General features: G+C 42.3%; 1 protein-coding gene across 1 annotated transcript in view; it reads left to right on the top strand.

Annotated features, from left to right (window-relative positions):
• LOC119884188 (glutamate receptor ionotropic, NMDA 2B) overlaps positions 1-16,843 on the top strand; it is a 125,010-nt gene extending 108,167 nt beyond the window's left edge. Inside the window, 4 exon segments of the mRNA XM_038694654.1 lie at positions 579-766; positions 5,008-5,246; positions 9,118-10,553; positions 10,555-16,843. Of these exon segments, the coding sequence (XP_038550582.1) occupies positions 579-766; positions 5,008-5,246; positions 9,118-10,553; positions 10,555-11,407 (2,716 nt within the window). The 3' untranslated portion in view covers positions 11,408-16,843.
• Positions 16,844-23,440: the final 6,597 nt, after the last annotated feature.

Genomic DNA, 23,440 nt, shown 5'->3' with positions numbered 1-23,440 from the left:
ATTTTGGTATATGTTGATGTCCTGGCTTCAGGCATGTACACATCTCTTATTTCAGTAGTTTATTAAATTGAATCCTGCTCATTTGTTGTAGCATTCTCTAAGCATGTTTTCATTCTGTTGAATTCAAGGGGTGGCATTCAATTGTATTGCAGCAGTTGTGATGATCGTTAAGGGAATCAAAAGCAGGTGAACAGGTTCTGGAAAATATGTAAATGTCAATGGATGGTCATGATACCGTAGTAACATATTGTAATAGTGAAAAGTTTTAAAAACAATAAATGCTAAAGTCCCCTGTTTATGTCTTCCCTACTTGTCTTCATGTAAACATATTGTTGCTGAATAACTCCAGTGATACTTTCACTCCCCCTCTCCAGTTTTCACCAAGTGTGCCTTTTCGCCAGTCTGTGTGCCAGCTCCAGCCTTTGGCAAACCAAGTGGAAGTTTATTACACTTATCAGCAGCTTAGTCCTATTTAGCAGGTTAATTGGAATGTTGTAGCTGTGATGTCTGACTCCTAAGTGCTAATTAATTGTAACCTACCTCGCTCTCCCTTTCTCCCTCTCTCTCTTTCTCATTAGCAAACTAGACGCTTTCATTTATGATGCGGCTGTACTGAACTACATGGCTGGCAGGGACGAGGGCTGCAAGCTGGTGACCATTGGCAGCGGCTACATCTTTGCCACCACGGGGTACGGCATCGCCATCCAGAAGGAGTCACTCTGGAAGAGACATGTGGATTTGGCCATCCTGCAGCTCTTTGGAGACGGTGAGGCAGCATACTGCTTTCTCCTCTGTTTTATTCAAATATACTGCTCAGTTTAATGCACTCACAAATGGAGACAGTGCAGCTGTGCCGATAATGATGAGTTGTTTATTTAATTACTCAAAGATGCACCAGATAGTTACTGCGATAAAACCATACTTTACCAGAGAAGGAGACAGAACATAACTTCTGATTGACAGCCTTGAAGCTAACATTAAAGGAGAATTATTATTTTACTGACTTTGGCCGGCATTTTTATTGATTATTATAACATTGTACAAGTTAATTGCTGAAACCTGGGAACATAGCAACATCACTGAAATAAAGTCAGATCAGACAAGAAACACAATGGGTTAGACAAGTTGTAAAGCAGGCAAAATCAAGTTAGTTCACCTGAAATGTTGGAAATAATCTCTCATAACAGGATGTCAGTCTGTAGACGGTGATGTGTCTGCACAACAGACAGTTTTGGTCAGGAGTTTAGAAATGGCCTTCGTTTCCTCATGAGGGTTTGTTTAAAACCTGTTTGATCATCTGGCTGCTCGTGTGTCTGCCCCATCTGACTTATTTCCTAAGAAAATAAGAAGAATAAGTTGTAATAAACCTGAATTATCCTCTAAGAACTAATTCGAGGTGCGTGATTTACCCACCAATAAGCTATGAACAAATCTTGCCTCAGGCTGTGCTGCAGGGATAAATAACAGTGGCTAAGTTTATTTCTCATGGATATTAGTCTAAAATAGTCTGTTTTCAAGTGTTTACTCTACACAGGCAAACACAGACCTCACAGACAGTAAGATTTTAGGGTTTCACCCACTGCCTGTTCAGGATAAGAATTGTGGAGAGAGGAGAAAAACATAGATTTTCTAAGAAATTTGTGTGTCTGCGACCACAATTTCAGTTAATTGGCTCTGCAAGTCAAATGTAGAGTAATTGCACTCTCATATATAATAAGAACTGACAGAAAAGGTAAGATGGTGCTGCTAGGAATATAAATTGAGATTTAGCTCCACCGTGGGGCCCTGTGCTTTATGATCACGCTTGCCTTTTATACTGTCCAAGCTCTCTAGGGCTTGTTCGTTTGAAACACTTTCCTGTCAGCTCTTGTTGGAACATGAATGCATCTCAGAACGAGTAGGTAATGAAATAAAATATGTTCAAAATGTTCATTCCTAACCCGTATAGTATATTCTTTATGGTTTTCAAGCAGAAACTCTTGATCATAAACAAGTCAAAATGTCACATATAAGGGCTGTCCGCTGAGTTTATCGACTTTAACATTCTAATTTCACAATTTCCTGTTTTGATTTACAACTCAATTCAGAAAGGGAAATGGAAGTTTGGTGTGTGTGTGTGTGTAGGTTTGAGTGTCTGTTGTAGCTAGTTTATTTGGGCATGGTCCAACGTGTTGTGAGCATCCTGAACCAAGGGCCCTCCGGGGCCCACTATAGTGCGTCCCAGTTAGGGGTGCCAGCATAGCTCCTGGTGTATTTCAACACCGTGTGTGCATGTGTGCGTGCGCTCATGTGAATATGGGTCAGGCCTCTGAAAATGAGAGGGCCTATGTGTGTTAGCGAGAGGTGTTTGTGTGTGTGTGTGTGTGTGTGTTACAGAGATAAAGAGAGTGTGCTGCAGAGATTGTGACTATTTATGACATTGGTTTATTTTTATCAACCTACATACAATTCAGTAAGAGTTGTGTGCATATGGTTTCTGACTTATTGATTATAAGTTGAGTTATTTATATGTTTAACTTACAAAAATGATTTTTCAAACATGTATGTAAGACTGATATATGTGTGCCTGTGTATGTTTTGTATTCATGTTCAGACACACACACGTCTCTGAATATGGGTCGGCTCGCACTAACATCCCCCTGTGCCACTGCAAAAGCATTCATACAGGAACCAAGCGGCCCTGTCTCGAACCTCTCAGGATTTCAATGTCACTATGCCACGCCTCACCATCCACTTCCCTCCTGGTGGCCTAGAAAGCGATCAGACTCACGTGGGGAGCCCAGTGGCCTGGTACGAAGGCTGGAAGGGAGTCTGGGTAGTTTGACGCAGGCCTGAGCAAAAAATATGTCACAGCTGTTGTGAAAAGAAAATGACAGTTTTGATTGGTGATTTTCTAATTCGCTGTTGAATGGAAAGTTTTGAAGTCATTTACAGTACATGTTGAGTTTAATAACCAAATGGCAGACCTGTTTCAGAGATGCCAGTCATGAATTATGTCACAGCTGTCAATTTTAACAACAAAGTCAAACGTCAGCTGAATAGTCATTCTTTCGGTTGAATCTTCCAGTGTGCTTTATTTTATTCCCCTTACATTATTTTCCACAGAGCAAAGCACCATAAAAGTTAAAGGAATAGTTTTAGGAAGTATGTTTTCTTTCTTTCTGGAGTAAAGTTTGAGAAGATTGATACAACTCTCATGTCTGTATGGTAAAAATAAATGTACCTCCAGCAGCAAGTTAGCTTAGCTTAGCATAAGGAGATAGTGTGCGCACAACCCCATTAAAATAGCAAATTGTTGTTGTGTCACTTTGGTTTAGTGAATTTACAGGTACTGGTACAGTAGGAATGTTTTTTTACCTTCCAAGCTAGCTTCCTGTTTTAATTTTTATGCTAAGCTAAGCTAACTTGTTGCTAAGTTTAGCTTCATATTTATGAGCCATTACATTTACAGACATGAAACAGGTATCAATCTTCTTATATAACTCTCTGCCAGAAAATTAATGAGCCTATTTCCCAATATTACTGCTTTAAGGTTACAAAGATCAGTTGTAAAAGTCTTGTATTCTCTCGGAAATATATCATTAAATGCCTCAACTCCTCTTGCATTGAACACTGAAAAATCAACTAGCAGAGACCTCAGACTTGCTTGAGATTACTACATGAAATATCCAGATGTCTTGCACAATCTTAATTCAAGGTCCACTTATTAGGTTTTCCAGAACTATCAGTTTGATCTCATGCTTTTCATCAGTGGATGGAGTTTTCTCACTTGTCATTGGGATAGCTTAGTTGTCATCATGCAACCTATTTTAAGTTTGCAACTTTAGATGATGAATATTGTGAGCTGCAGTTGAAGGCTGTGGGAAAGCTAATAAATTGTCCTTAAAAATATACCATGGCAAAGCCATTGTGCTTAAATGCTCTTGTCATACAAATGTCAATGTTATACGCCACTGTCACAAATGGTTGCAGTTCACAGTCAGGTTTTCAGCAGTTACAAGAAGGAGCTGCTGTACGGTTGCGTCTATATTGTTGCCTGCATGCATGCATGTGTGTGTGTGTGTGTGTGTGTGTGTGTGTGTGTGTGTGTGTGCGGTGACTCTCCCCGGGTTTGTATGCTGTGGTGCTTCTTGTTGATGCTCAGAGGCCAGCCGGTGCTCCAGAGTTGCACCGACGTGAAGTGACAACGGCTGAATGTATGATTAATTAACCAACGCCTGTCCTGCCACAGTCGGCTTTGATAGAGAACAACTCGTGATGAAACAGAAGGTGACCCACAAAAGAGACCAGAAGCTCAGGGACCAGCATCAGACACACTCACACACACACACTCACTCAAACACAAACACACTTATGCAAACACTTGTCTTTTACATTTTGAATAGGTGCATGCACATTTTGACGATGAAAAGTTTAAATATTTTGTGGTAAACACACACAATTATTTGCAGAAATTAGTACAAAAAAAGATCGATGTGATTAGCATGTGACCAATGGCGCGTTTTACTCTTTTCCTTTCTGCAATGAAGTCTACTGCAAAATTCAAGGCTGTATTTCTAACTCCCCTGACCCCCCTCTTCCCTCCTCCTGCCCGCCATCTTCCCTCCTCTCTTCTTCTGTTGCATCATCTCGCCATCCCTCGTGTCCTCCAATACCCATCCTGTTATTACATCATATCCCTCCTCTCTCCTTTATATTTAACATTCCTTCCCATTTTTTTGCACCGCTTTCTTTATTTCAATTCCCATACGAATTATAAAAACACTCTTCTTTTCTTCTTCTGCCCATCCATGGATCTCCCTCCTTCCTTGCCTCCATCCCACTTCCTTCATGCTGTTGCTACGTCAACTCTTTACCATCCCTCAATCCGACCTTCTCATCCATCTCTCCCTGCCTCCTCCCCTCTTCATACCATCTGTTTCTCCTTTCATCCTTTCACTCTCTCCCTCGCTCTGTCCTTCATCTATCCCCCCCCCCCGCCTGTGGCATTACATTTCCTCCATCCAGGTGAAATGGAGGAACTAGAGTCCCTGTGGCTGACTGGGATCTGCCACCACGAGAAGAACGAGGTGATGTCCAGCCAGCTGGATGTGGACAACATGGCCGGTGTCTTCTACATGCTCGGTGCCGCCATGGCTCTGTCACTCATCACCTTCATCTGCGAACACTGGTTCTACTGGCAGCTGCGCTTCTGCTTCATGGGCGTCTGCTCCGGCCAGCCCGGCTTCGTCTTCTCCATCAGCAGGGTGAGACAGGGCGAGGGAAGGAAAAACAGCAATTATAAGAAAACAGACTTAAAGCTGTCCACCTATATGGTAAAACACAGAGAGCAGCATATTTACTCACTTTTGGAGACCCTCTCCACTGAGAAATGTTGATCAGCTAGTCATGGCTTGTGGTTTTTCAAAAATATTCTGATTGACAGATTCAGATTGCCAATAAATTCTGTTCAGAACAGAGCCATCACACTTGAGCTGGCACATTACACACCATGCTCTTGTTTTTTAAGCATCAATATCAAGCAGAAGCGCAGTGGAAGCACACTTTATACACCACAACTACTCTTTGTCTCTCACAAATACAAAAGGTGACAACATCTAGAAGGATTTCAGCTTTGATTCTCTGAAACATTTGAAAGAAGACAGGCCACATTCTTCCTTTTACAAAGGTAAAGTTGCATTCATAAGCAACGCAAAGCACATCCTGTTGAATACACTCAGGAGGTTTTGCTACTACAACCACACTTGGTCTGGTTAAAATTATTTATTTATATATTTTATATAAGCCATTAGCTTATGGTGGCTAATTCCCTACACCATCAGCTTTTCTGTTTCCAATGTCTCTGAAATGAAAGTGCTTCATTCTTCAAGGCGTTACTGATGCTAAAATTGTGAATGAGCATGTATCCTACATGACCAAACCAAACACTTCCAGAGTAGACAGATATAGAAGCATTTTCCTTTTGTTTTAATGCTTAGGCCTCTTTGACGTCCATGAGGTAAATATTTACAAAATGTTGAGCCCAAATCAATATTTCACTCAACAAAAATCAGACAGAACCGGAGAGGGTAGATTACTGGATCACAGGAGACCAAAGTCACCCCCAGGTATTTGATTTGCATTCCAATTGTTTTGACATGGCTTTGGTGTAATTCACTGTGTGCCTCTGAAGGTGAACTGCTGCAGGCTGAACCACGTGGCTAATTTACAGCAGAGAGCCACACACTGCTGCTCTCTCCCTCCATTAGATATGCTGCTGTGGTGCCGGGGCTGCTTGTGCCAAGAAAGCAAGGCTACAGAGAAAAGAAAAAAAAAACATAACATTTTCCCCTCTCTGCTCTAATATTACGCTCCAGTGCCCAACTTTGATTATTTTGTATGGTGTTAATTTTACATTGTTGCTGTCGCCTTGTTGATGGTTGTGTGTGCGTGTCCGCGTCTGTTTGTGTAGAAGGAGCATAAAATATCAGTTGCTAAAATGTCAGTTGACTTCTCATTTCCAAAGACAGGCTGCTTGGTGTTGTTTTTGATTATTACATCATTATCATTTGTATGGGAACTGGATCTGAAAGCAATTATGCTTTGTGTAACATTCAGTGATTGCTCTCATTTACAGAAATTACCTCTGTCTTTGCTTCAATGTGACAACATAAATGAACGCTGTGTGTCCACACATACAGCCAGATGATTCAGTATGTTAAAATATTCAGGGGAATCTATTATCTGTCCACAATCCTCGACCACAGACTCACATTGTCTCCTTCTCATTTACTTGAGTGTTTTCTCTCCAGCCTTGGCCATTTCTGCCTTTCTTTCTTTTTTTTCTTGCTCTGCCACTCAGATTGATTCCGCTTTTTTAATTTCACAGCATAATCCAATAAACTTTATTGTTATTACTGCAATTAACATTTAAGCTCGGCAGTGTAAAAAATGAGACATCTGTCACGGTTGGCGTGAGTCACGTGGCTTTGGTCATGGCTTCACGGTCGATTAGCGTTTCCTCCCTCTGAGGGGCTCAGTAGCTTTGTGAGCGGCTCTCCCCTGGCTACCTGCTCTGCCAGGTCCCACCTGAAACAAATTAATTAAATCGATTTAAAAAGCCTCTAATGACTTCAGAACAGTAAATGTATTAGAGGTTTAATCGCTCCTCTTTTCACAGCCCTCACATCACATCATGGCTAAGTTCATTTGCATTTAGCGCCATATACTTGCACAACACACAGGCGGTATTAAGTTACGAGCTGCTGCTTGTACAGTTGGCACTTTATATGCAATTGTACATGGGGGGCAGCTAGTTATTTGTTGATTTCCTGCCTCTCTGTACCAGTGTAATCACTTATAGATTTTGCTATGATCCCTTGGTGGATTGAAAATTCTTAGGAACCCTCAGGCCACAGCTATTTCTATTCACACATCCTGCCCAAATAATCAGCTACTGTAGCACTGGGCTGGCAGCAATCTGCCAACTGTTACATTATGTGGGCATGTGGAGTAGACAAAATCTGCTGTTGAATACAAAGCAGCAATCACTCTGTTAAATGTCCAAGATTTGATGCACTACAGCAATAACTTGTTGTTCCTGGCTGCTTGTTGCTTATTTGTGTGTGTGTGTGTGTGTGTGTGTGTGTGTGTGTGAGACAACACAACCCCAACGTCTAAAGCCTGCAAGCTGAATTCAGCCTAAGACGGGATGATGTCATAGATGTCATGGGAGGGAAGATATGACAGATTTGGCAGCAGGTGGGATGTAATCAGGACAATAAAAGAAGAAAAACAAAAGAGATGAAGTGATGGCAAATTATATAAACAGGCAGATGGAAAAGAAGAAACACAGAGAAGGACCAGATAAACATTGAAAGATGGTTCTGTGTGAACCCCCCCCCCCAAAAAAACCCTGAAATATCACGCCAGGTGGACGTATACATTTGTCCTCCACTTCAAGATTCCTATCCAAATCCCAAATTTCTCCAATACAGTTGAGTCATTTTGTATTTATGTTAACCTCTCTTGGTTTGAGCTACTGTCAAGCTTTACATACTTGGCTGTTAACACACTGTGAAATTGAAAGAAGTAATAACATTATCTACAAAACCGGCATGAGGGATGAAGGCCTTTTTGCTGCAACACAGGCACTGTCCATGTAGCTAATTAACAACCAGAAACAAGTGCCTAGGGAAAGGAGAACTAAGGGCCAACAAGTCATATTAGTGGATAAAGGGAGGAGGTTGGAAGAGTCATAACTTAATAGCTGAGAGTAGTTGACAGCCGGCTGACCCCTAACCTCTTGGCTGAAATCTGACCTCCGCCGTGGCGCAGAGGATGGAGGTCAGGTGATCTCTGATCTGTAACAGTGGCCAAAACATCCCTTTATTTCCATAGTCACCTACAGACATCCAGAAAAACTGAGTAAAATCATTGTTTGGAATTGATCGGATCCTTTACCCTTCCCTTCTCTGTCATGCCTGGTCTGCTCTCCTCTGTACATCCATTTGTATCTGAATATCGCACATCACTGAATGCAAATGGAGCAGTTTATCTTTCTGTCACTATAAAACTCAGCCAGTGTCTCCTTGGCTTGGCTTTTCTCTTCAGAGGGGATTGTGCTGTGGTGTTGAGGGGTAGTGGAACTGAGGTGTTTAATAACTGCCGGAGGATATTGTTCAGCTGAATTCTAATCACATTGATTAAAGGTATTGACCAGTGGGACCCCGGGGTGTTTACAGCCCCTTTGCCTTTATTAATCATCCACCATCCAGCTACACTATCCTCTCTGAATCTTCATACTGTAAGCTCACTTGCAGTCTCTCACTTGATCTAACACGAGCAATATACTGCATGCTATGGTCTATAAATTACATGCAACATATACATCTGTTTTATTCTTACTTTTTACTGTATTTATTCAACAAGGTATTGTCATTATCAACAAAAAGAGCATTTCTCATTGTCATCTTAAGTTCTAAAAATCGGGGTGGTCACGACTGCAATGTATATGGCTGTACAACTCAGTGTTTTATTTCTATAAACTTAAAATACAATATTAGTGAATAATATTGGTTAAATTTACCAAATGTTCCCACTTTAAAGCTGCCTCTTTCCTGTATTTTCCGCACACAGGGCATCTACAGCTGTATCCACGGGGTGCAGATTGAGGAGAAGAGCAGCTCGGCACTGAACTCCCCTTCAGCCACCATGAACAACACCCATTCCAACATTATGCGCCTCTTACGCACCGCCAAGAACATGGCCTCCCTGTCAGGGGTGAACGGCTCACCCCACAGCGCTCTGGACTTCATCCGCCGCGAATCGTCTGTTTATGACATCTCTGAACACCGGCGCAGTTTGGCGGGCCATTCAGACTGCAAGCCACCTTACTTACCAGACGACAACATGTTCAGCGACTACATCAGTGAGGTGGAGAGGACGTTTGGCAACCTCCACCTTAAGGACAGTAATCTGTACCAGGACCACTACCTTCACCACCATGGCTCAACGCTAGGGCTCGCCGGACCTCCTCCCAACAGGCCCCATAGCTTGGGCAGTGCTAGTTCTCTGGAGGGCGGCATGTTCGACTGTGACAGCCTGGGTGGAGGGGTGGCCCCTATTTTCACCACCCAGCCCTGCTCAGCACTGACCCACAGGAACATGAGCAAGTTTGACCTGCTGTCTGGACAGACTCCACCCTCGGGTCAGAGCTTTAAGGGAGGCCTGCCTGACTTGTACGGGAAGTTCTCCTTCAAGGGAGGTGCCTCAAGTTCCACATACATCCCTGGCCATAACTACTGTGGAGGGAGGGGAGATGACGATGGGAATATACGTTCAGATGTCTCAGATATTTCCACGCACACAGTAACTTATGGAAACCTGGAGGGTAATGCCAAGAAGCGCAAACAATACCGTGATAGCCTGAAAAAGAGGCCGGCCTCTGCCAAGTCCAGACGGGAGCTGGACGAGATTGAGCTGGGCTACAGGAGGAAACCCTACCACATCAGCCACCACCACTACCACGGCCACCGCTCTTCCTCCCCACCACTTTTGCCCACTGAACGGAAAAGAGGAGGAGTAGGTGGAGGAGGAAACAATGATGGAAACTCCTATGTCTTCAGAGAAAAGGAGAGCGTTAGGGATTTTTATTTGGACCAGTTTCGGCCCAAAGAGGGTGTGCCTCAGTGGGAACATGTGGACCTGACAGAGGGCCCTGTGAATAGAGATGGAGGAGTGGCGACCTGCACCTCCCTGGTTCCAGTGGATGACTTTCTTAAGAGCAAACCCAAAAAGTCAGATTCAAAGAGTGGGGGAGGATCTGGACTGGCAGGGGGGGAGTGGGAGTGCAGGAACTGTCGGGCTAGAGGAGGGGGCAAGCAGATGTCCATGCATGGAGCAGGTGGTGGTGGAGGGTATGGTGGTGGTATGAGTTGCGGGTCCTCGGGAGGTGGAGGAAACAGCCGCCCCAGCTCTGCAACCTGCATGCGCTGCGAGGGCTGTAAAAAGACAGGAAACCTCTATGATATCAGTGAAGATAACAACCACCTCTTGGAACAGATGGGGGGGAGGGACAGGTGTGGGAGGAGGAGGAGGTATGGTCGCTGGCCCTCAGTCTCAACCACAGGGTCAGCAGAGAAGGAAGGGTGGATTAGGCAAACCACTTAGGCGGCAGCACTCATATGACACATTTGTCGACCTTCAGAAAGAGGAGTCAGGCGGGATGGGAAGTTTAATGGGTCTAGGCGGAGTTGGAGGGATGAGTGGTGCAGGTATGGGAGGGATGCTGCCCCCACCCAGGAGTGTTAGCTTGAAGGAGAAAGAACGCTACATGGAGGGCACCAGCCCCTTCGCACACATATTTGAGCGTCACGGGGGCTCTGAGAGAGAAAGAGAAAGAGACAGGGACCCATTGTTTTACGGAGGTGAGGGCCGGCAAGGACCCGGCTCACCATTCGGCCTGTTCAGAGGCGGTGAGGGCCTTCACCGCCGCTCCATTGGAGAGAGAGACATGAGAGACAGGGATAGGTCTTTGATGGAAGGAGGAGGTGGGGGAGCGTTCTCTTTATCCAAATCTCTTTACCCCGACAGGGTAAACCAAAACCCCTTTATACCCACCTTTGGCGATGACCAGTGTCTGATGCACGGAGCCAAACAATATTACATGAAAAAGCAACAGCAGCAGCAACAAGTTGCCAAAAACAGCCGAAGTGACTTCAGGAGTCAGATGAGCACGGCGTCATATCTGCCAGCGTCTGCAACAGCCGGGGTGATGTCCAACGTGGCCCCCCGGTTCCCGAAAGAGCTCAGCCTCGGTGGAATGAACCACCATGGCTCCATGCTGGGGGTTGGCCCCCCGCGTCCCTTCAATGGAAGCAATGGCCATGTGTACGAGAAACTCTCCAGCATTGAGTCTGACGTGTGAGAAAAAATGGGGGGGACAAGAAGCGGTCAATGGCAAGGGGGAAGGAGGAAAGGAATAGAGGCATCAGTGTTAGGAGATCAGGGATGATTTTAAAGACACTGTCCACACACTGCAACCCTAGCCCATATTGGGACAGCACGATGAGGTAAAAGAGGAGAGCGCTAGAGGAGGAAAAGGCCGAAAGGTAGAGATTGTGAAATAGAAAAATAAGAATAAGGAAAAAATCTTGATTTTGCAAGAAAAAGTGGGTAAAAAATCAGGACACCCTGAGGAGTTGTGGGATGTTAACCCTCTCTCAGAAATGGCCAAAGCTACTCTACTTTTATGCCCAAACAGTCAATTAACATTCCCCTCAACATTACAAATGCACTCAACTCAAGCCCTTTCATCCACCAGTGAGGCAGGAGTCAGTGTACTTGGTTATCAGCGCAAAGAGGCGACACCTCATCTTAGTTTGATATCAGACGTGTGAGCCCGCTGCAATTCGATGGCTATCTGAGAGCTCCCACTGAGTGCTTATGAAGAAAGACTGCGAGAGTGGAGAGAGGAACGAACTGCCCATCTGCCCCTGTGTCACCACAGAAAGGAGACATTGTCACGTTTACCAGAGCCACGACACAGGAGATGACTAGTACTTCTCTCTCCTCGCCTGTCCATCTCCTCTCCGTCCCCCTCTTCTGTTCTCCCTCTCTCTGTCCCCGCTCCTCCTCTTCATCCCCATCGCCAAAAGAGCTGATCTTGTTTGCTATGAGAAATACAATCATGAATGATAATAAGATATTCTTATAGAAACAAACAGGGTATAAGAACAACAATAATATTGATAACATTGTGAATAACAAAGATGTTAGTAAGGATTATGATAACACTGCTTATGATATCACTAAGTTTTTCTTGTTTTATGTTCTGTTGGTATAATATTTCACTACTGTTTTTAGTATCTGTAGTTGAAGGTTGTTTTTAGTTCAACTAACAAGCCAGAAAGACTGAGTCAGGATCTCGAAGGCACATTTAGCACTGACGGATCCTTATTTGATGTTTCAAGATGTTGCAAATCAAGTGCACACACACTTAAACACACACACACACACACACACACACAAACACTTTTTGTCAGCCTGAACTTGTGTTACTGTGAACAACACATTTCGTCAGAAGCTGAAGATACTGAGAGGAAGGAAGGACGTGCCTTAATGGTCTCCAGTGGATGTGTCCTCCAGTTCACATGCGGTCCTCACACGGCAGCCACCAGGACGGACCAGCATGCTTTTTAGGCTGCTCGCTGATCTCTTCACGATCATGAGCCAAAACTGCAGTAAAAATTTACAGCAGGTTTGAGACGCTGCTGCTGATGGTTTCAATACAAGACGCCGTTGGAGATGTTTTATAACTTCGTAAAAATGATTTCATATGTCAAGTATGGGCAGTGACATTATGAAGCAGTTGTATTCAGGACGTCCCACCGTCACGGATAGACGTCTCACATCACAACACGGCAGCCTTTAGACCACTTCTTTTATTCAGGTTACATGATAACAGTCACCAGGCACTTACTTTTTTCGGCCTCTCACTAGTATCTCGTAGAAGGCATTACTTTTCACTCACGTACTCACTGTCTGAGAGGTGCACACAGAAAAGCGTAGTTTGTACTTTGTGTATGATCAATATATATGCACTGTTGTTTATGTAGGCGAAATGCTACAACATGTGTAGGAGACTTGTTGTTGCCCCATGACAATGACACTGATAAAAGCTTGAGATATGGAGGATGTCTATTTGAGAGAGGAACACTGACTGAGGCGTCAGGAAGCCGTCCATCTTGCAAAAGCTCTCCAGCTTTTTACTTTGACTTATATAGATAGTCTTTTTAGCTGGAGAGGCCTCATTTATTGCACAGGACCTTTTACTCAGTGTAAGTTCAGACACTCAGTAGACAATAGACAAGCCTTATCATCCCATCATCCCCCCACCCCCACCCCCCACTGCAAGCTGTCTGGTGATGACTCATGGTATTACTGTACAGAATAAAGAAGCCTCTATTAGTTATTTAAAGGGTTGATTAGCTGGTGGTGTTAGAAGTTTAAGGGCTGCGTGAGACTGCGCAGGAGTGCTGGTCTGAGATTGGAGCTGCTGGAGTGTGTAGAGTGTGATCTTTGTCATTGCGGACTTCTATCTTATACCCTAATCTAAATGCACCACTGTAATAGGTTGGAGTGCGCGTGTGTGCGTGTGTGTGTGTGTGTGTGTGTGTGTGTGTGTGTGGAGGGAACCAAATCACAATTGAATGATAACAGCTGTTTTTTCCACTAACCTGCTGATAACTATAAAACAGCCTCACCTCCTCCCTCACCCCACAGATAAGCCAGTAAAAGTGAGACTGGTTGAGTTAGCCTTAAATCAAACAGATTCATCCCCCCACGACCCTCCTATTAAGTAGATTGGAATCTCTGGAATTTTTATACGAACACATTTTGAAAGTTCAGGTCAACCATTGTCAAGCAAGATGGTATAAGAATGAGAGAGGAGAACGGGAAATGAGGAAATAAGAACAAGCAGATGAAAGACTTTGGAGTGGGCATCAATCAGTGTCAGCATTTGTACGTTCAATCTTTTCCTTGTAAATAATATATTTAAAACTTTTCACTTTGTACAGTTAACAGACAGACAGGATGTAACTTTCAATATGTTTTACAGCAATTTAAGAAATAAACAAAACACTAATAAAAACTCATAAAAACAAAAAATACATGAACAAAAATAAGATAAGACACAAATATTACTAATCATAAGTGATATAATTGAATCTCTTTTTCTTTAAATCATGTTTACTTAATTATGATAGTTTACCAATCAGTATACTGATTATGTTAAGAATTATGCTTTTTCATATTTTCACTAAAGTGTTGGAAATTGAGGATAATTTACTGTAGGTGTAGACGTTTGGTGATAAAAGGGGAAAGTTTAGATTTAGTCTTTTGCTAAGTTTCCCTTGAATTGTGTTAGATTCTCTCTTTTTAAGGTAAGCTCTTCTTCATGCTTTTTGAGATAAATTAAATTATCTACACATTTATGTAATACAATATTACATGTATACATAGATGATATTTGCATATAGAGGCAGTATATTGTGATCCTTCATTTTTTTTAAGCAGCAATCCTTCTTACAAAACTTACAAGATATTTGTGTTTTTGTTGCCCGTTATTTTTTTTAATTTTTTTTTTTTTGACCTGGGCTCTAACAATCATTGCACACAGAATTTAGAGCCATCGTGGCCTGGCCTATCCTGTTCCCTCTCTATGTTTGGGATAGACATCACTGTGGTAAAGGAAGAAATATATGTGTATGTACACACATGTACACATATACATGTATAAACACATATAGACACACAAATGCACACTGGACATTTCCCAGTGTTGATGTTGTCAATATTGTGGAGGATTTCAGCACAATATCGTGGAAAACCAAGAATGAGTGTAGTTTCATCTTATTGAGAATCCACTTGAAGCTGAAATGCATTTGTGCAACCCCTTATTAAAAGGTACAGTATTTGTTGTGTGTTCGTCATGTCTCATTTTATGTAGAGAGTTTTGCTTCAGGGGAATCAACCATTGTTACTATATTTTAGCTCAACATATCACTAAACTGCATTATTTGACAGCTGAAAACACTTCGCTTTGGATTCTAATTTACTTTGTGCAACTTTGTGCACTGCTTGTTTTTCCGTATGAGAGGGGAAATATAATTTGTAATTTGTTGTGTACATAAGCAATTCCATGCAATCAGAAATTATTTCCCCCGCTCTTTATGATTCTGATTCCAATAAGTCTCCATAATCTTCTCCACAGCCCTGAGAGAAGAAATTCATCTCTCTTCTGTTTTTCTCCTCAACTGCTTTCATGTCTAGAGGGTTAATTGGAGAGTGAAAAATGCATCCATGTGCACTTAAACTCTCTTCATTTGCAATAAACAGCATGACCAAACTGCTCTTATTGTAAATGCTGTACTGAAAATGTACACTTTATGTGCCAATACATCAGTCCCTGCTGTTCTTTTCATGCATTGTAAGGCAAGCTAGGGCTAGTTTACAGCTGCTGGTTGGGAAGTCAAGGTGCACCTGACACTGTGGTAAACATGCTATCATCAGGCCTTTACCACCTCCAGCTGCTCTGCTCTGCAGCCAGTGTGTGCAGGTCAGGCAGCGATGCAGAGTAAGCATGGCTCATCAGATGTCTTTATTTCCCTTACGGCCAAATCGGTCCCAGCCACCCTTCTTTGCGCACGAGCATGCCACAACACATTTGTTTAGATGGTTAATGTAGAGCAAAACACTGTGTCACATTTTTACAACACAAAAGATGGCAAAGTTAGTGGGCTGAAACATCCTGATGTAAATATCATCTCAGCTGACGTGTGTTTTTCTGTTAGGAACACTGACACATGGGACCAAATAACAGCACCACGCGGTCAGCTACAGGTATCGATGCGCCGGTTAAACTGACTTGTGAAAATGTATTTTTGCATTTTGTGTTTGGAGAAAAAAGGTATTGACATGTTTGTTTCACATCAATATTTCTAACATAAAGAATTGAACTACTAATCACGGTTTTTATCAATGAGTCGCTTCTCATGCAAATTGGAAGAATTATGCTGTGATATTATATGATTGATTTGGTTGTGAAGGTCCATGTAATTTAGCTGCTTATAATTTTCCAATTCACCCTAATTCATTCCATTATTAATATTTTAAAGTTCTATCTGTTTGTACGTGTATTAATATGTATTGATATTGCTTTATATTGATGCATACAAAATTTTCTATTAAATTGTGTACAGTTTTGTTTGTTTGTTAATATTGCTATTTTCCATCTTCATACAGTTAACATGAGAATGGATTTCTTTACCTGAATGAAAATTGAAGATAACATGACATAAGGGGTTGCTACTAAATGTATTTCATAGGGCGGCCATGTTGATGAAAACACACATCGTCACTGAAACGACAAAGCCTGATTGAATTTACTGTGGGCTGACAAAAATGTAACATGAATAGCACCAGTTGCATATACAACGATTACATAATCTTATTCTTGGCCATTTTTTCGCTTTTTGTGGCCCTTTGAAATAATCCCCAAATTTTTACACCATACAAACAGAAAATGACACAAAAACAAATAATTGTACAGGTTGTGTAAATACTGACTATTGGGGACAACATTTACCTTCTTTTTTTGTATGGAAACGATCAAAGTAATCTCAATAACAAAATTAACCATGTCATGACAAAACTGCAAAAAAACATCATTAAGGTACTTCTAATAAGGATAATACTGATATCTACTATTATAAGTGCTCAAATAAGACTATTCTTTCTCTTTGTACATGATGAACAAAATGAAGTGTTGAGTATTAATAATAAAAAACTATAAGTTTCACAGGTATGGCACTGAGTCTTTTTAAACTTTTTTTGTGTTAACCTCTGAGTTTTGACACTTCATTTTCTCTCAAACACGCACATACTCCTATGCATCCTCTTCACTTTATTTGCCTGGTGTATTTATGTGCCAGAGAAGTTCCCCCTTCCTGCATCTCTTCATGCATGGCTCTCACATACCCCCTGCTTTGACTGAGTCTGTGTGCCCACTGTAGTGGACACACATGCAGTCTGTCTGGCCCTCCACCTGCTTTCTTTACCCCCTCTCTCTCTCTGAACACACACACATGCATTATCTAAAGCCACTCTGGGAGTTTTTCCCCTTGTTCTCTCTCTTTGTTTTTTCTTTCACAGACTTGCATTCATTGTCATTCTTTCACAGACAGTACATGTTTTTTCTGTCACACACAAGCTGTCTCTCTGTCCTGGCTGGAAGGAATTCCTGGGAGGGGAGAGGAAAGGAGAGGCCTGCCTGAGAAACGAGGGCCATATGGTGACTGTATGGTGGAGTGGTTGGGTCTGGGTCTATCCCCTCAACAACCCACCCTGCTGCTGGCGCTCCACACAGCCTTGTCTGATGCCGTCCAGCGCCCTCGGGGTTCTCCCAGGCTGCTCTCTCAGGCTGCTCTCTCCTCTCCCCCACACCATGGCTGCTTCTGCTGAACTGTGCAGCCGTACAGTAGACCTGCCTGACACCTTGTCAACGAAAGACAACTGTTATGTGTTCTCAAATTTAAACAGGTTCAAACTGGCACCCATTTCAGTTCACCTTTGAGACAGCACAAAGTGGTCTACAGGGATTTTTCTAAAACTTTATTTATCCAGGAGAGATCAACACTGAAATTGAGGATGTCGTTTACAACGAATAATAATTATCAGCCAAGTTTGAATAGTGGTGCTTCATGGAGATGGAAAGCCAGATTCAATGTCATACTGAAGGTGTGTGTGATGAGCTGTTTTGACCTCTTACATTACAAAACCACCTCAAATCCAATGCTTAATTGCTTTAAGGAGCTAGGACGTGTAGTCTGTAAATTTTACATTATGACATTTTAACAAGCAGATCCACAGTGACTTAAAGATGCATTAAGATTTTTACTGCCCTAGTACAAAATGGCCACAATATATCTACCAGGGGTTGATAGGGTTGTTGATCAATACCAATGACTCAACGGTTACTTTGTCAGATACTGAGACTTTCAGCGTTCTCCACAGGTGGTCAAAGATGGATGATGGGTGCTTTGTGTGAGTAAACCAGCACCACATTTCATTCTCCAGCCAGAAAAGCAAAGCAGTGTTAATTTTCTTTTGCGATACATCTTCCCTTGACTCAATGGCATTCGTGCTCTCATTAGATTATTTAAAATTTATGCAATTGCCTGGTCACCAGTTACACATTACTTTCCCTTCAATAAGATAACCCTTATCTATCTAAATGGGACCCTGGGAACATAGGGATGATCATGCTCACAATAATAATGCTACCATGCTTGTTTAGAAGATAATATTTACCATTTTCACTATCATAGTTGCTAATTAGCACAAAAAGTAGCTCTAGTTCGGAATGTCATTAGGTTTTGGGGATCAACCCATTTTACTGAAACAATATGTAGCCTAAACCTCATGAAGAGAGAGAGCTACATTTAGGAACTCAGACCATCATTTCAGCTACCTCCCAATATAGATCCAGAAGTGGCTAGACTGTCTCCCTTCTCCGAGCGCAGACTCTCACCTGCACTCCCCATAGACCACAGCTAGGAAATAGCTGTCTGCCAGGGAACCTGGAAGTTCAGAGACTGTAAACTTTCTGACAAGAGCAAACTAGGCAAACACAGTCAGGCTCCACAGTATTGAATGGTGCAAAACAGGCTACCTGCTGGACATGCTATAACTAACTAACTTAGCAGCCACTCTGTATGCTTATCTGACCTACTCTAGTTTTGTCAATACCTGTACACAGCAGCCCGCCTGTCCCCCACCCAGCTACGATGACACCCACCTGAGCATCCATCATCCCTGTAACAGCACCGCCCCCCCCCGCCCCCCCCCCCCCCCATCACTCCTACCATACATTAATTTTTCAGTCACACTGGCAAGCACGACTTATTCAATTATTGATGGAGGGAGTGAGGTGTGAGGAAAAAGGGATGAGATATATTGGTAAGATAGACATTTTTGGTTTGAGGTTGGACACCACCTTAAATGTGAAATATCCCTACTGTACTACAGTTTGATATTTTAACTGTCAAGGAGTAACACAATGAAATTTGGAGAGCTGGACAGTCTGAGCAGAAGCCCGATATGGGTGGATCTGAAGGCCAAAACCATTGGCAGCTCTAATTCAACAGCCAGTAAGAGGCAAAACCTTGCTCTGTGTCTGCCTCTCAGCATCACTCCTTCCTGTTCTCCTGCCTTTCACCTGATACTCTCCTGAACACTTCCTTTCCTTTTGATTCCCTACTTCTCCAACTCTCTCCTGCTCTCTTTAACTCTCTTTATCCCACTTTCACTCCCTCTCTCTCCTATGCCCCCTTCTATTGTGTGTCAGCTTGAATTATTACAATGGAGGGAGAGGTGGTGGTGGTGGTGGGAGGCATTGCGGTAATAAAAGGAAGAGGGGCCCGTGAGTTATGGATGAGAGTTCAGTGGATTATGGAGAATGAGAGGGGGAACAGGATGGAGGGAGAAGAGGAGTAAAAAGGACAGGTGACAATAGTGCAGGTGCTAGAGTACTTCAATAAGTCCAATAAAACAAGCTTCCCTTTCAGTGATACAGCTCACTTTATCCTTGAAATTTGTGACCTTAGAAGACTTTTGTTTTTTTTGTGTGTCATTCTCTTGTTCTCTTTTACCATGTTTTTCTATCATTGCCTGTTTTTATAAAGTACTTAAATTTGAACAATTAACAGTAACCTAGCAACAGGATATATTATGTCAAAAAAACAGAGAGGAGAAAAGTCTGAGGCAGCAATGAAATGTTAAGTGTATTTTTTACAGTGATGTCGTTACATACTAATAATGCATTTCAAGCTCATCTTTCAGTGAATGTAAGACAGAGGTTCTTAAAGATCATACAAGAGCAGTTGAGTTGTTTAATTTAACATAATTGCTGAATTTGGGTTTAATGGAAGATGCATGTGTGTGAAACATGCTGATTACACTCTTGTATGTAGCCTCTGATTTCACACACCAGCTGGACAGCACACCAGAATTCATAATCTAACCAGAGGATGGAGACTGCATGTGATCAAACAGACACACAATGCGTATAGGAGGTGGCAGCATATTTCATGAAGCAGCATTTGAAGAGTGAGAGAGTAAACACTGGAAATTGGCAAGAGTAGAGGATGGTTGTTGGCACATTTTTTTTCCTGACCTCCAAATGTCCTATTTTGCACTGGCACACAGCCATCAAAACAAATGGTTACGCAGGAGTGAACTTTTCTGGCTGAAGTTCACAAATTCTAGCTTAGCTTAGCTCAAAGACTAGAAATAGGGGGACACAGCTAGCCTTCTCCCTGCTTAATCCATTCAAAAAACAAAGTTTAAACATGACCATTCAACATTTTACAAGGGATTTCGTGCCTGCGTACTGTTTCTTGGGTGGGGCCAGTTGTCAAGCAAGCGTTGTAGAAATTGTCTGGCCAAGAAATAGCCTCTTGTAATACTACAAATTGAAACATTTTTGATTTTGGGCCAAATACAGAAAAATCTCAGAAGTCTCAGTCCATGTTAAGGGGTAACAATGATATTTTTCAACACAGACCGTATTTTCCCATGTTTTTGTGTCTCTGTGACTAATTGGGACAACAATTTTTGAAACTGGCCCAGTTCTGAGCAAGCAGCAGTGAAGAGGGGTTGCAACATAATCATTATGCAAGGAAGGTAAAAATCAATGGACAGGTAGACTTTTTGAAGATACTTGAGGAAGTTTTGCTTTTCATCCAAGAGTCTTCTACTTTTCTGACTGACTGGCAAGGAATCACCAGCTATTTAACCTCTGTGTGGGGTTGTTGTCAAGATGATCGATACCACTTGGTTCGTTAGTGCTCTAGGCTGTTGTGACAACAGCCATTATGGTCTTGAAGACATCATTGGCATCCTCACATGAAGCCAAATGTGAGCGTTCGTTCAGTTTCCGGGGAAGGGATGAAAGAACAGCATTGAATATGGGGGATAAGTGGTGTCACAAACCTCCTCCCTTGTTGAGAGATGATCTCTCAGCAGGAGAGGAGGATTTTCAACAGCACATCGCTGCGTTTAAAAAGGTCCACCCAAAAGCACACCCAAACACAAGACAAGTAATCTAGTGAACCAAGCTGTGTTGACCCCACAAAGGATAAATCGCTGGGATTCGCTGCGAGTCAGTCAGAAGTGAAGAAGTCTCTTGGATGAGTATCTTCAACCAAGTCCAGTTGTCCTTGATTTGAGAATCTTCACAGAGAATGTAATCCTTGCGGGCAATTTTCCTCGTCAAAGTACATCCACTAGTGTCTGACAAAAGTGTGGAAAGGATCCCTACAGAGATAATCGTTTTTAAAGTGCCATATCCTTTTTGTTTAACCAGAAACTGTCACTATATCACTCTTGTCAAAGCCACCAGACTCCACTGATAAAAACTGAAATTATTGTCTTTGTCTTTACATGAGAGTGCTATTGATCTTCTCATCCCTCAGCAAGAAAGCACATATGTGTATTGTCCAAAATGTCCAACCCACTGCTTGTTTCTCCTTAACTTGTACTTTTACCGTGTGTCAGAAATGTTCACTGGCAGTATACCTTCTTAGCACAGAGTAAATTCATCATCAATTTAAACTTTTAAACCCTAACCAGGGTTTAGCAAGTGGTCCCTGTACAGAAGGTCGGACTTGATGGTAAACCAACTGTCAAAGCTCTGTGGTACAATGGCCCAGCTGGCTAGAGTGCATACCATGTAATTACAACATCTTTTGTTGAAATCTATTGGACTGAATAATCACCTACAGTTACCAGAAAATAAAGTGTTGGATAAGTTCCAAATACAAACTTAAACATTCGTTCAAACATACAAACATTCACATCTTCCAGAATGACCACACAATATTGTCTTCCTTCATGGTAGTTCATCTCTTTCCTACATGCCAGCAGCCATGTTGTTAACACCATGTGCTAAAGTTTTCAAATCATTAATAACACATGCAGTGAAGCAATTACTTCCTGATACTTAACGCAGTGTAGTTCAAATGCTTACTGTTCTCTAGCACATAGTGACTCAGAGTTAACAAAGCACACGTGTTCAGACAAAATGACAGGTGTGCCGACAAGAGGATGAATAATCAAAATGAAGTTGAGACTGAACAGCTCACAAATCAAGATTTTGTATTGCGGAGAGAGAAACAGAGACGGAGAGCGAAGATAAGGACAGGGACAGATGGAGTGATAGGACATCAACAAGTGAGAGATCGCTGCGATGATAAAAGACAGAAGGTGAAAAGAAAGTGCCGAGGAGAAAGGGTTAAAGAGGAGAGGGGAGCGAGATGGTTGCCTTGGCAACAGCAGCCAGCGTTTTTCTCTCTTTCTTTGTCAATCCCTTTTGCACAAACACTCACACATGTTCTCCCTCCTCCCTCTTCACCTCTCCCTCCTGCATCTCTTCTGTGGCTCAGAGTTTAGGTTTTGCAGGCATATATTCACACGCCGCCCTTCCTGGAGCAGATTGTGTCTGATGGTGTGGCAACACTCGGAAGCACAGGTTGTACTTTGAAATGGACGGTGATGTAAAATGAGTTCAACCAATGACTTTAATCATATCATATTTTATCACATCATAAATAGTTTGTTCTCGCCTGTATATAATTAATATAATTGTAGAAATAACCATAACTATTCTTCCCACTGTTATTCCCATTCTTATCATATTCCTCTTATTGTCATTATAAAGATTTGTAGATGTAATCCACATTTTTTTCAATTTCATCTATGCAAGAGTATTATTGTTACACAGCTTATCTCCTGTTGAGATTAAATTTAATGTTAAATGTAGTCATCACAAGGTGCAATGAATAAAAAGACAATAATAACAGTTTATTGGTGGAGCTTTAGGCTGCAACATAATGACACTTTTGTCCAGTACAACCATTTCACAGGCTGGTAATGTGAAATACGTTCACTCCACTATATTGCCTGCAAACTTACACTGAAACACGGAATCCTGCAATCAGCAATAACTCACATGTGCAAGATTACAGAATGTAGGATTATATTGTCTATAGTTTGTAATCACTTACTCATATGAAGTATCATATTGCATTTGTTGCAAGCTGCACACAACCTGTCAGCTTTCACTCCAGTGCCTTCTGTTGTGTATCAACCTGACGTTGAACATGGCTCCCTGACTAAACTCTGTCATGCGTGTATCTGTGTGGCGCATCCCCACATGACAGCCGCCACAGGGGGGAGGAGATCCAGTGTCTAAGGTCACTGTCGCATCACACGGGGAGTGTGTGAAAGCTTGTGTGTTGTGACTGTGAGTGACAAGCACTGGTGTGTGTGTGCCAAGTGTGTTTTCTTTGTGTTCTGTATGCATGACATATACACAGAATGTTACACGGTCTTCGTG

The sequence above is a fragment of the Micropterus salmoides genome, unplaced genomic scaffold (assembly GCF_014851395.1).
Source record: "Micropterus salmoides isolate LMB-PRFRI ecotype aquatic unplaced genomic scaffold, ASM1485139v1 Ms_hic_scaffold_10, whole genome shotgun sequence".
In the NCBI taxonomy this organism is placed as follows: domain Eukaryota; kingdom Metazoa; phylum Chordata; class Actinopteri; order Centrarchiformes; family Centrarchidae; genus Micropterus; species Micropterus salmoides.
Note: the sequence above shows the minus strand (reverse complement) of the source record. Positions and strands in the feature narration are given on the sequence as shown.